This window comes from Hippoglossus stenolepis, chromosome 9, assembly GCF_022539355.2.
Source record: "Hippoglossus stenolepis isolate QCI-W04-F060 chromosome 9, HSTE1.2, whole genome shotgun sequence".
Classification (NCBI taxonomy): Eukaryota; Metazoa; Chordata; class Actinopteri; order Pleuronectiformes; family Pleuronectidae; genus Hippoglossus; species Hippoglossus stenolepis.
In genome coordinates, this window is record NC_061491.1 from 15,189,668 (window position 1) to 15,202,584 (window position 12,917).

Sequence of the window (12,917 nt, forward strand, 5' to 3'; positions counted from 1 at the left end):
GTGTCTGACGTTATCATCCATTCAGCTGATGATCTCAGGGAAGAGGATAGTGATATTAATATATATGTTGTTTATAGTTAGTAGCATTTTGTCTTGTTATACTGGTATTTATAATAGAGAGCATAATGTTTGGACGTTATTCACACTAACAAAAGCTGAAAGATATACTTTTAATGGTCTCCCAGAAAAGGATTGCATTGACTTTATAAATGATTTGTGTGAGACTTCAGAAAAAAGTGTTTTGTGTGTTATTATCCATTGTGTGATCACTCAAAGGCCACTCTTCTTACTAAAATAACCTTAATCTCTGCTTATCTTCATTTTTTAAATAATTTTTAACTTGCAGAGCAGCTTTGTAAATGTGTTTTGAAAGGTGCTATATGAGTAAAATGTATTATTATCATAATTTTTGGTGTTCCATGTGAACTGGGCACATTGATATTCATAACACATATGTTTAACAAAACAATAACAAAATGGCTCTTACAGATGTCATCGAGCAGTTTTCAGGATTCCTGTGTAAAACATGGCGATAATTTAATGTTGGAAGTAATTAAATACATTCACCCAAGAATACTTCACTTTGGTATTTCAATGTCTCTACCTTATACATTTACTTCTACTTCAGCACAGTCCAAAACATAATTATACCTAAAACAGTGACTTTATGTATTTCAATTACATGTACATATATATTTTGTGTTGCTGAAACCGAAGCAAGCATGTGTTGTGTACCCAACTGTCAGGTCTATCTTAAAAATCAGACAAACACTGTGTTCGTGATTAAAGGTTCAGTGTGTAGAATTTAGTGACTTCTGAAGTTGCATGTTGCAGCTAAATACCCCTCACCTCACCCCCCCTTCCAAACGTGAAAGTTGTCATATAAACTCAAAAGGTGTTTAGTTTGTCCAATTTGGGCTACTGTAAAAAACATGGCGGCCCCCGTAGAGAGGACCCTCTCCCGAGGTAAATAGAAATTATTTGAATATAAAGGGCTGATTGTAGGGGAAAGAAAACACATATTTTTTACAATTTTGATGAAACACACTAGTGAAAACATCACTAGGATTATTTTACATTCAATATCTGCCAATAGATCCCCTTCACCTAAATCTTACACACTGAAAAACCACTGCTGATGATCCTGGCCAGTCTGACAGTTGGTGTCCTGGCAGATGGTGACCGCACGGGGGCGCTTCATCCGCACGGTGGAGCCTTTGTGCAGCAGTGAAACTCTTCCCCTGGTGTGAGAGGGAACAGCTGAGGTGGTGTGTGGTGGCACGGTGGATCATGCCGTCCAGAAAGAACCGGTGCGTGGCCAACCCGCTGGAGTCCGCGATCACCACACCCAGTGAGAGGATCCTGAAGGAATGCCACAGTCTGTATGTGGACAGCGACCACGGTAAATAACACAACCCGGGTTTAACCCGAGTCAACGCCCGAGTTAGTCCGAGTCAGGACCGTGAAGCAGAAGCACACCTGGTTGTGCTGTTATATAACTTTAGAGACCGGAGGGGCTCAGGCTGAAGTTTGTGCTGCAGGAGAGAAGCTGCTCGTATAGTGTGTGTGTGTGTGTGTGTGTGTGTGTGTGTGTGTGTGTGTGTGTGTGTGTGTGTGTGTGTGTGTGTGTGTGTGTGTGTGTGTGTGTGTGTGTGTGTGTGTGTGTGTGTGTGTGTGTGAGAGCAGCAGCTGCCTGTCAGTGTCACTCACATGACATTGAAACACGGTGGTGGTGTGGCTGCTCTCTCTCCCCTTTATGTATCAATGCTTTACTTTCAAACACGACACAAATATAACGCTATTATTATTATCATTGTTATTATTATTATTGGTATTATTATTATTATTATTATTGGTATTATTACTATTGTTATTATAAACCATTCAGTGTCTGGACCAGACGAATGATTGATGTTAGGTCCTGTTTTTACAGGTATTACTAAATAATAACCACAGTGTATGGTCCATGGAGGGATAATAAGACGGAAAGCCCCTGTCTGATCTCAAACAACTATATCACTCAGGACCCAACATATATATACAACATATAACATATACCCTTATGAAACTACACTTAAATCACCTAGATACAGATTTTTATGTTGATCTTCACCGAAGTTCACACACTCATAAATATCAGTCATGCCTGACTTTTTTTCCCATCAAGATCCATGAAGTATTCTCTGAGAAATCAATAAAAATGTTGAAAAACATCCTATCTCACACCGCTAGAAAAAGAAAGTATATAAAATGTCCTGGATCCTCCCCCTGATTCTTCTCTGGGTCAGGCCCGCCCCTCTACTAAATTTCGTGGAAATTGGTTGAGTAGCAGATGAAAACATAACCTCTTTCATGAAGGTAATAAAAGGCCGATGACTGGGTGACAAAACGATAACAATAATTATTGCAATATATTTTTCATCAATAGCAATATAACAAAAGTAAAATACCAATGTATTGCTTATGCATATTCTACCTCAGATCAGTAAAGTGTTCGCACAACCTTAAAAATTATAGAGAAACACTTCCCACAATGAGCAGCACTTTGGCGACTGTGAAGATCAAAACTCTCTCATTAACTGGAAGAATCCTCTTACAGAACCAGACTCAGAGTGGGCGGCCATCTGCAATCTCATGCTAAAAATGTATATGAAAGCTTTTATCTTTTGGCAATATTACCCAGCCCCACCCCCACTCCCCCTCCAACCCAACAGCAAAATCCCTTTGACTGTCGGCTGTTTTCTTTTTCAATCTCTAGTTTTGTTATTTTGAGTCTCTTTTACGCTGTTTTAATTGTGTCTTTGTAGTAATTTAGAGTGTTTGTGTTGTTTTTTTTTGCTCATTATGTGCATGTTTGTACTGGTTTGTGTGTGTAGTTGTCATGAGTTTGCGGTGGTCTTTGTGTCTCTTCTTTGTGGGAGATGTATTTGCGTCTCCTTGCTGACAGCTTGTGTGTCTGTTTTGTCATTTTGAGTTTTGTATCTTTCTGTAGAAAAAAACAAAAAGTCAACAGTTAAACAGAGGTTGCAGCAGTTGGACCCCGCCCAAGCCTCGGGCCTCTGGCTCTGTTCCTGAACAGTCGATCCTTGATACTGTGCAGTTCACTGGATCACTCTGTGTGTAGTCACGCGTCCTTTTATAGTTATTACAGTCTAATAGTTATTATATCTCTGCTGTAAAATAAACAGGCATCTCTCATGAGGAGTAGAGCTGCTTCACTTCAGTAACAACAGATTATTATAAGAGATTGTTAAACAGACTAAATAAGAGCAGGAAGTAAATTTGAACTTTCACACCTGAGCTTTACTTCTTCCACCCTTTAACTCTTCATTTTATGGGTTTGTAATTTCTGAATCGTTCCCTTGTAAGTTTCATAGAGCTGAACTAAGTAATTTGGTAATTAACCAAATATATAAATTAGTTTAAGAGCTGCACCTATCTTTTTTTATTTTTATTATCGATTAATCTGCAGAATATTTTTTGATTAATCAACTGATTGTTATAGTCTATGAAATATAAAACATATGCCCAGTGCAATGTTTTGTCCGAAAAGTACAAAATTAAAAAATACTCAGTTTACAATCATGCTTGATAATGAAAAAAATCAAATATTTAGCTGACGCTTTTATCCAAAGCGACTTACAATAAGTGCACAATTTTCTTCAAGAATTTATTTCATTATAATAACAATATATATGCAAAACTTTTAACAATTATTTTAGCCCAACTTTGTTTCTTTGAAAGAATAATTCTTGATTTTTATCCCACATAAATACTTCTATTAGAGACTTTATTCCCCATGCACTGTATTGAATATTAAATTCTTTGCTTGCTTGTAGACAAATTCTGAAAAGCAACTGTAATATATTACAAGTAATCAAAACTACAAGTAATTTATTGGAAATATATTGTTGAACGATTTCTTGAATTGTCATGTATATTTCACCAAATTATTGAGTTTCTCCTGAAATAATCTTAAATGATTAAAGTGTTACAGTTATTGCAATATGCCTTGTTATATGTGTGTGTGTGTGTGTGTGTTTGTGTGTTTCCAGGCCTGGTGAAGATAGCCAGCAGCCTCGGAGTGCGCCTCCTGCCTCCCAGAAAGAAGATCATTGTGATGATAATGGGAAACCACTCAGCAGGGAAGAGCTCCTTCATTAATTGGTAATACATCCTATTTTTAATGGGCTCGGCACCATCACACTATGACCTATGCTTGATTGAGATTTCTTGGTCTGTGGGTGTTTTTGGCCTGAAGTTGTGCAGGTTGTGTTTTAGAGTTTACACAGGCACCAGCCTAGTTTATTGGAATGAGTGCTTTAAGTATTAGACAATGGATTAGTTGAGAGACAGAAAATGAATTGAACACAATTGGATTAGCGATGGTCAGTTATCAAGGAAAAACCCTGTATCGTTTGAGTCTCTTAAACGTAAGTTTTTTGATACTTTGCTTTTTATCATCCTAAGCTGCTGACTTATAAACGCAATATTAAAGATGAAGCCTGGTTTGGAATGTTAATCACACCCGACACCTGATTGCTGTCATTTCAGGTATGTTGAAGAGCACATCCAGAAAACAGGCGTTGCCATTGAAACGCAGGGCTTCACCTTCATCACAAGCGGTCGCAAAAGAGAATCGCTGACGGTAAGAATAGCATGAAAACATGTCCAGCACCGTTGCGTAAGGACTTAGTATTCAGTGTGTGTAGGATCTGATAAAAAGCTCTATGAAGCCGTACCAACTAATGCTGGAAAACAGAACCTTGATTTTACCTGGCATGTTCAATTTGATTGCCTGGATATGTGATCAGTGTTTGTAGATTAACAGTAATTCATATTCAGACAGGTTCTGTCAGGTTTGAATGTTTAACTCCAGTAACGGGGACAGAAGCTGCAGTCAGCCATAAAGGTCGATGAAGCGATAGGCCCAGTGTCAGGGTGTAGTGAAGTGAAGGCACTCCCTCAGTCGGTGGTGATTTCTCATTCTGTATGCTGCTCCAGTGAGATGCTTTGTTGTGTACACGCACGCACGCACACACACACACACACACACACACACACACACACACACACACACACACACACACACACACACACACACACTCACACCACACACACACACCCCGCTCACACACACCCCCGCACACAGAGGCGTCTTTGGAGCATATAAACAGGCTCGAGAGAAGAGAGTTGTCTCTCTATCCGCTCTCATCCTCTCCCTCCTCTGTCTCTCTGTTCATATCCTGCTGTGGTGAAGGTGATGAAGATGAATAATATATTTGCAGTGCAGGACTGCAGAGTGGAAAGATTATCTTCTATGTACAGGAAGAGCTTATAGCAGGTGTACTGAGCTGCAGAACAAGACCAAGTACTGAAGGAAGGGAGGACTCCGTTTTAGAGGCTTGGGAGCTCAGGAAACAAAACTGCAGAGTAGTATTTGTCTTTCTCACATTGTCTTGTATTCCTCTCTCGCAGGGAAATGCAACGCTACATCTCTACCCGCACTTTCGACCGCTTCTTGAGTTCAAAGGTAAGACTTTCTTCTTCTTTTAGCATCAGCGCACGGCTCACGCTATTCGCAGCGATCGTACTTCACATGCAGTGGGATTGCTGCCAAGAGCAAAGCCAGGCCTAGCTACTGTACTGTAGCTACTTATCCTGTACTCCATATTCCTATTCCTGTATTGATGCTGTATGAACGCAGATTTCCTAATATGATGCATCACACAACAGAAACATGTCTAAAGATCTCACATAGTACAACAGTTTAGCTTTATTCACTAAATCTAGTGCTACTGTATCTCCCTCCCTATTCAAACCTTTTATTACAATAATAAAATCAGCCCCACACTGCACGCCACAGTCTCATTATCTTGAGTACAACCTCTAATGAATGCAATCACTAAATAAATGCATATGCTTGTGTTTTTTCTATTGATACTTGTCTTCTGTTGGCATCATGATGAAAGAGTTCAGAGGATGAAGAGACGGCCAAGTGTTCAGATTTGCTCTTACAGCAGGAGATGCTGCAGAAGCACTGGGCTAGTGGACAGGAGATGAATGTAATTACGAGCTGCAGACACAGGGTTGTTCCTTTGAGTGCTTTTGCTATTGTAAATAAAGCTAACTCAATATAAAATGCTGATTTAATCTATAACATCAGCAGCTGTTGTGGCTGTTTAGCGCCGTGTGCTGCTCATGATGTGTTATTTATGGGTTTCATGGTTTTCAGGTCAGGCTTGTCTTTTGTGATTTGAGGTCGTGTTGAGGCACTTCACCTCGATGACTCAACACTGAGTCACAGTCCTGACGTATGAAGTTTTGGTTTATAAAGCAGGCCCCCTGTTCGCCTCTAATCAGGTTCGTGCCAGTTGCTTCTGAGATCTGTGAGCCCAGATTACTCTCACATAAAAGAGCCGTGTTTAGTGGCATATTGTTTTTTAAGAGAATTGCTCTCAGCTCTCCGTGCGTCAGGATCCTGTGGATGCTGAGGTGGTCGTGCAGAAAGCCTGGGTGTGCCTGCTGCCTGAGTGGGAGCATCAGTGTGTGTGTGTGTGGGGGGGGTGGTGAGGGAGGGGGAGACAGTAATGTATGTGTGTGGCTTGACAGTGAGCGTATAGAGAGAGTGAGGGTTCACTGGGTGCGGACCGGAGCGCTCACGGTATGGCGCGTGAGTCACACGCCCCATCGACGGCAGTGCAGTGGAGTCAGGAGGAGCTTCTGAGAAATGTCACGGCCATTAGAGACGGCACAGCCCAGACTCCAGCAGCCACAGCTCAGCTCTGCAGGCCCGAGCCTCGCAGCACCTTCAATCTGCTGCTGCTGAAACACTGGAGTCCTTTTCTTTCACTCTCATCTCCGCATCTGGAAATATATACACCATGACTCGGGCAGTTGTTGAGGTGTCACAGCGGCTGAGGATGACTCATCAGAAAAGCGATATATATCCTTACGTGGGAGCAGCTGCTTGTCACACACTTTGGTCTCACTGGAAATACTTGTTAATGTTGCTTTACCGGATGTCTAACTGTGTCTTATTGTTTTTGTATCTTATCAACCTGTCTCTTTTAGCTGTCTTCTGCATCTTTTCTCTCCTGTCTTTCATCTGTTTAATCCGACAAGTTCTTTTTAAGTTGTGGTCGACAGAGTGTTATTGCAGCCTTTGCCCTTTTCCCCGTGCACAGGATCTCTTGTGTAGCCTTCTCAGTTACAGTCACTTGGGGAACTTAGCACCCAATGGGCGAGTATCGCTCCCGTTTCCTTTGCAGCTTTCAGGAGACTCTGGGGAATCAGTTCAGTCAAAGTGGCTGAATTTGTCCGAGTCAAGGCTGCTTGATGCAGTTATTCTGGAGCAGGATTTCAAAGTTGCTATTTTCTGTCTCTTTAGCAATGCAAACATGGGCATGTGTATGTTTTGAAGAATCGTGACTAACTGTAGTACAAACCATAGAGCTTCTCCATGAAGTCTGCATAGATATAATGTCTTAACGGCTTTTAGCCATGTTGCACGTAACAGAGATGTCTCAATATGTTGATAGAGAATGGGATTGCACTTTAAAGAGATGTGATAGCAGGAAGACGTATTGATATCGTGGCCACGCTGGTGTAAGAGAAACACAAGGGAATGCTAATGTGCTCCAGCAGCAGTGGACCCGCTCGCTGCAGCACAAGGATGTGATTTGTGCTGGCTGTTGACACCTGCCTCTTCCTATGAAACAGCTTCAGTGTTATCTCGGGCCTGTGTGTGTGTGCATGTATGTGTATGTATGTGTGTGTAGAGGGAGGATGGGACTTATTTATATTAATATTTATTTAGTCAATAATGGTGGTATGTCCATATAGCGATGCTGTCCTGGTGCACGGAGCCTGTGGGGGGGTTCGGGCTCACGTGTGGTGGAGTGTCATAGCCTTTCAGTGCGTTGCCTCACAGTCGTTCTTCACTGGCTAGCTTTATGTCCCTCACCCCACACTAAAGCTGCCAGTTGAAGAGCTGTTGTGTGTAACCATGACAACACATCTCTCCGCATAGGGCACGGTGATAAATCCAAGACGTGTCAAACGTGTTCCTGTGTTAATATTGAAGTTGAAGTTGCGAGGGTGTGGCCGCTGCAGGTGCTTTTCACAAAAACAATTGATTAAGACTCGTGCATGTTCACAGTTCACATGCATTTTGTTGAAGTTTGATTATAAAGGCATAAATCCCTCAAAGCTGAAATCAGAAAAAGTTCTTGATCTTTGATGCCACTGCGTCTCCCTCAGGTCTCCAAGTATTGACTGTACTGCGGCTTCTAGTAGCTCATGATAATAAAGTCATTAGAGGTGACACCTTCTCTACAGGGACTCAAGCTTTTCATTTAGCATCTACGTTTCTGTGGAAGCGCTCGTGCACACACGGCATCTGTATATTCCAGGTGTCATGGACTACCTGTCGGCTGAGATCTCCACCTCCAAGCAGAAGAAGTTCAGCCTCTTGACGTTTGTGGACACTCCGGGTCTGGTGGATGGAGACATGGTCTACCCTTTCAACGTCAACAACGCCATCACCTGGTTGGGTATGGTTTGACAGTGCCAACGTTTGTCACTCCAGTGCTGAGCTGTCGGGTATCTCTGGTGACTGACTTGTTTCTTTTCCGTGCAGGAGAACAGGCAGACTTGATATTTGTGTTCTTCGACCCGATGGGCCAGGCGCTGTGCAAGCGCACGCTCAACATCGTGGAGAAGCTAAGTGAGAAATGTGGAGACAAGGTGTTGTTCTACCTGAGTAAGGCAGATGAAGCTGGGAAGGAAACAGATAGACAGGTAAGTTCACTCCATATATGGCATCTTATGATTGATTTGACTCAGTGAAAGGTAAACTTGCAATGTTTTCTTTTCTTCTTTCGGCAGAGGGTGATGATGCAGATTGTCCAGGAGCTGTGTCGCTGTCCAGGTCTCAACAAATGTGGTTTTGATATGCCAACCATTTATATCCCCAACCCACAGAGGGTAAATACACTGTTTTTTATACTAGTTATTTTACAGAAGTAATTCCATTTGGGATCTTCTTGCTTCCTCTAGTTTTACAAACTGATTAACCATCTAATACTGAGATGATTTACATACTGTAGTGTTTTCCCACCTTGGAGCGTCTTTGTCGAGCTGTTTCCTGTCGTATTTAGCAGTGTTTCCCTCAGATCACAGGTCTTGGGTGTGGAATTAAAGCTCTCCTCCATCCTGGGGCTTGAGCAGTCATTGATTATCCTTGAATGTAAATTCTCCACCCCCAGGTTTCCTTGTGGCCCTTGATGGCCAGGAACAGGATGATTAATTTTGCAGAAGGAGGCCTGAGAGTCTTATCCACTCTCAGGGTGAACAGGGGCTGTAAACCATGCCCTCTGATCGGCCACCTTTGACAACAGTAGCCCCGGGCCTGAGTTATTGCTGCACCATTTTGTGATCTACAGCCACAAAGCTCTGCTCCGCATGTTAGAGTGTGTCCTCACGTCAGTTTATACTGTATGGCTGTCAGTCACGATCCCCTCAGGATTATTCATGGTAGTTTCCAGGCCTTCGCTCTTTGAGATGCACGAGATGTTTTGTGTGTTCACTCTCAAACCGACGCACTTATGAGCCTTGGCGTTGTTTAGCCGAGCAGGTGTGTGAACCAGATCGACGGGGTTTGTCTGACCATCGAGAAAACCATCAACCAGGCCGTTCAGAAGACTCTGGACCAGCTGGAGAAAGACTGTGACCTTATTTGTTCCACCATCAGCAGCAGACTAGCCCAGGACAGGTTTGACATCTTTTGACTTACAGCACGGCATCATACCTGCTAAAGCTAATTTACTCTCATGCAAAATGGGCACACAAACTATATCATGAGTATGGAGGATATATTATATCATACAGTGCAGTAAACGTGATATTTTAAACCCTGTTTCTCTGTGTGAACGTGCAGGGCTGATGTGACTCACAGCAAACGTGTGCGTCTTCGCTCCTTCCTGTGTGGGGCTCTGGGCGTTTTCCTTCCTTTCCTGTTCATCCTCAGTTTCATTGTGAGCACCTTCCCCACAGAGCAGCTGGGGGAGCTGTTGGGTGAAGGCCCAGCTCGGACCCTCACTGTCTTCACAGTAAGTCCAAGGAACATTTTTGCATTTGAAGAGCGTGACAGCTGATAGATAAACAGATAACATTGCAGCAAAACAATTTTTGTACTCATTACCTGTGATATTGCATTTTCTGACAGCCTGTTTAACATGTGCCTCACAGGGAGTTGTGATATATTTATGGGACTGGTTACCAGAGGACGGACAAGTCTTGTTTGTCATCATTTTTGGGGCTTTTTGTTACCTCCTGCTTTTCCTAGCAAAGTATTTTGCAGGGTAAGAATGTGATACACACACAAACACACATGAAGGGTTGAAACAATTCATCTGTTAATTGTTTACTTGATTTTGTATCATTACTTTGACCCCGTTCAGACCTGGTATCTACACACACACAAACACACACATCTTTAAACTCAGACTGGGTTGAAATAACATCATTTCATCTTCATGAATACAGCTGACGTACGAGTTTATTTGCATGCAGAGCGGGGAAGTGGGATCCGATCACAACTGGTCACAGGAGACACATTCAGGACGAGTTTTAATGTCAGCTGTGAACAGACAAACTTAAAGCCGACCACTTGTGATCAGATCTCCCAGGATGGATTTTAATGGTGCCACTGCCATTTAAGTTTATTGGATTCAGTCTCTCAAATGAGATTATTTTCTACCTTTTTATGTATTCATAACAACATATTTAAAGACAGCATCTTGATGTTTAATGTTGATGTTGAATACACAAACGTAACTTCAACTAAAACCATTAACTTAAATAACCTTGCCCCTCAGAGAAATGTCTAAATGTCAAGAAGGTACACAAATCAAACATACTCACACATTTCTAACCACACACATAGAGGAAGTGACTATTGAAATTGTGATTGAACGTTGTTCTCATGTTCTTCATCCTCAGCCAACGGAATAAGACTCTGACGAAGAAGGAGAAGAGGGTGATGACTGAGTACAACGATTATATCCAGGATATTGTCAAAACCAAGAAGGTTAAGTCCTTATTCGATTTTAATCATGTGGATTATACAAACATTAACACCGAAGTAATAGATATTTTAATATTACTGAATGTAATGCAGAAAGTGTCTTTAGTAGTGACCCTCACTGAGCTCTATTGAGCTTTAAGCATCAGCTCTAAGCTCAGTTTATTAGGGCCCGAGCACCGACGGTGGGAGGCCCTATTGAAATTGTAAGGATTATTCTTATTGTTTTATTGTTTTCTATTAAAGACCCAGAACTAAAATGTAACTGCTTACTATTAACACTTGTATAAACAAATGTCAGAGTTGGTTTACATCAGAATTGTGAATCTCACACAGTTCATTTCGCTCCACAGGGTAAATTGTATGAATGGTACCTCCAGCAGTGTGCAGAAGAATATGACCTCTGACCCCCAGGTAGGCTGAAGACACTTGGTACATCGATTTGTTGACATATTGCTACAAGTTTTTTTTGTGGAAAATGACTCATCAAAGTGTAATTTGTTCATTTTTTTCTCTAATGATCAGTATTTTCTGTTTCCTCAGTCGGCCGGTGGAACCTCTGATGCAGACGAGATCATCGCCGTCGTCGTCGTCGTCATCTCAAGATCTGATTCAAAATGAAAAAGTGCCTCCGTCATTGAGTTCAAGGGGAAACTGTGATTGTAGTTGTTTAACATAATGTGAATAGATATTTTTTCGAGCATAAATTAAGTTAGAGAGAAGTGGAGTGTTTACAAATGGACTTTTTCTCATTTTCATTTTTTAATTTCTTCAACTTGCAGGTGCTATTAACAACAATCATCATTGTGTTGTTCTCATCACGGTCCACAAATCTCACTGCACCGTCCTGATGTCTGTCCTGTCGTGTCGTCTGTCAACATACAAAAATGTGTTTTCATTCTGACTGTTGGCAATAACTGCAATAACCAATGCTGTGATAACACTCACTTTATAGTTGCATTATAGTTGGACATTGTTTTACATAATTTTGATGCAGTCAATGAGATTTACAGCTGCAAACTTCCTCCTGCCTCCAAAGAATGTGTTCTACAGTTTTGTTGTGTGATTAGTACAGTAAAACTACAACGTGTAAACAGTTAGTCTCTGCACTGATGTCTGTCTCCTAGTTGTATTAATGAATCCCTCATGTTGTCCAAAAACAGCATGTAATGCCTTTAGTCCAGTGTTTGTAGAAATATTTATTCAACTCAAGGTGCTTTTAAGGAGCTTTTTTTTTTTACTGATCCAATATTGCAGGTATTGTCCAAGTCTTTTAATGCTGTGACTTATCCAGAGTTTTAACTAGAATAGTTAGTGTTTTAATTACCAGTTACATTCATCCACTGATGTTTGACTGCCAGATTGTAAACTAGGATAAATAAGCTGCATTGGCTGAGACCCTGATTTGAGGTATCAGTAGAGGAAAGGTTGGATCAGTGCCCCCCCACCTTTTACCCCAAAAATGCAGAAACATCTCAACTGGTTGTTTGGAATATTATTGAGAACTCTGTCCGTTTGTATTGTGTGTGTGTTAGATGCCAGGTGTCCCAGGTGTCCTCCTCTTTAGGGAATTCATGTTTTATAAGTTTTTGAATTTACAAATTTGTGAAATTTGTGCTTAAATCTATATATTGTGTAATTTTCTAGAAAACATATTTTCATTGTCAGAAACCTGAACTCCTTTGGCTTGTTTAGGAACTTTATTTCATTAACAAGACTCAAATAAAGAAATATGCAAACTCATTGTAACTCCCTTAAAAGCGATTAAACATTTTATACTTTTACTCGGGACTCTTCTTTTTTTTGTGGTTAATAAAGTCAAAAACACATA

The 12,917-nt window shown here is 41.2% G+C and overlaps 1 protein-coding gene across 1 annotated transcript; it reads left to right on the plus strand.

Annotated features, from left to right (window-relative positions):
• Positions 1-1,234: 1,234 nt before the first annotated feature.
• si:dkey-98f17.5 (uncharacterized protein LOC569123 homolog) lies at positions 1,235-12,870 on the plus strand. The gene is made up of 13 exons (XM_035166087.2): positions 1,235-1,402; positions 4,056-4,167; positions 4,555-4,648; positions 5,479-5,533; positions 8,415-8,555; positions 8,642-8,802; positions 8,890-8,988; positions 9,630-9,775; positions 9,941-10,112; positions 10,252-10,364; positions 11,005-11,092; positions 11,440-11,500; positions 11,630-12,870. Exons 1-12 carry the CDS (start codon positions 1,291-1,293, stop codon positions 11,491-11,493), a joined length of 1,347 nt encoding a protein of 448 aa, XP_035021978.1. The 5' UTR covers positions 1,235-1,290; the 3' UTR covers positions 11,494-11,500; positions 11,630-12,870.
• Positions 12,871-12,917: the final 47 nt, after the last annotated feature.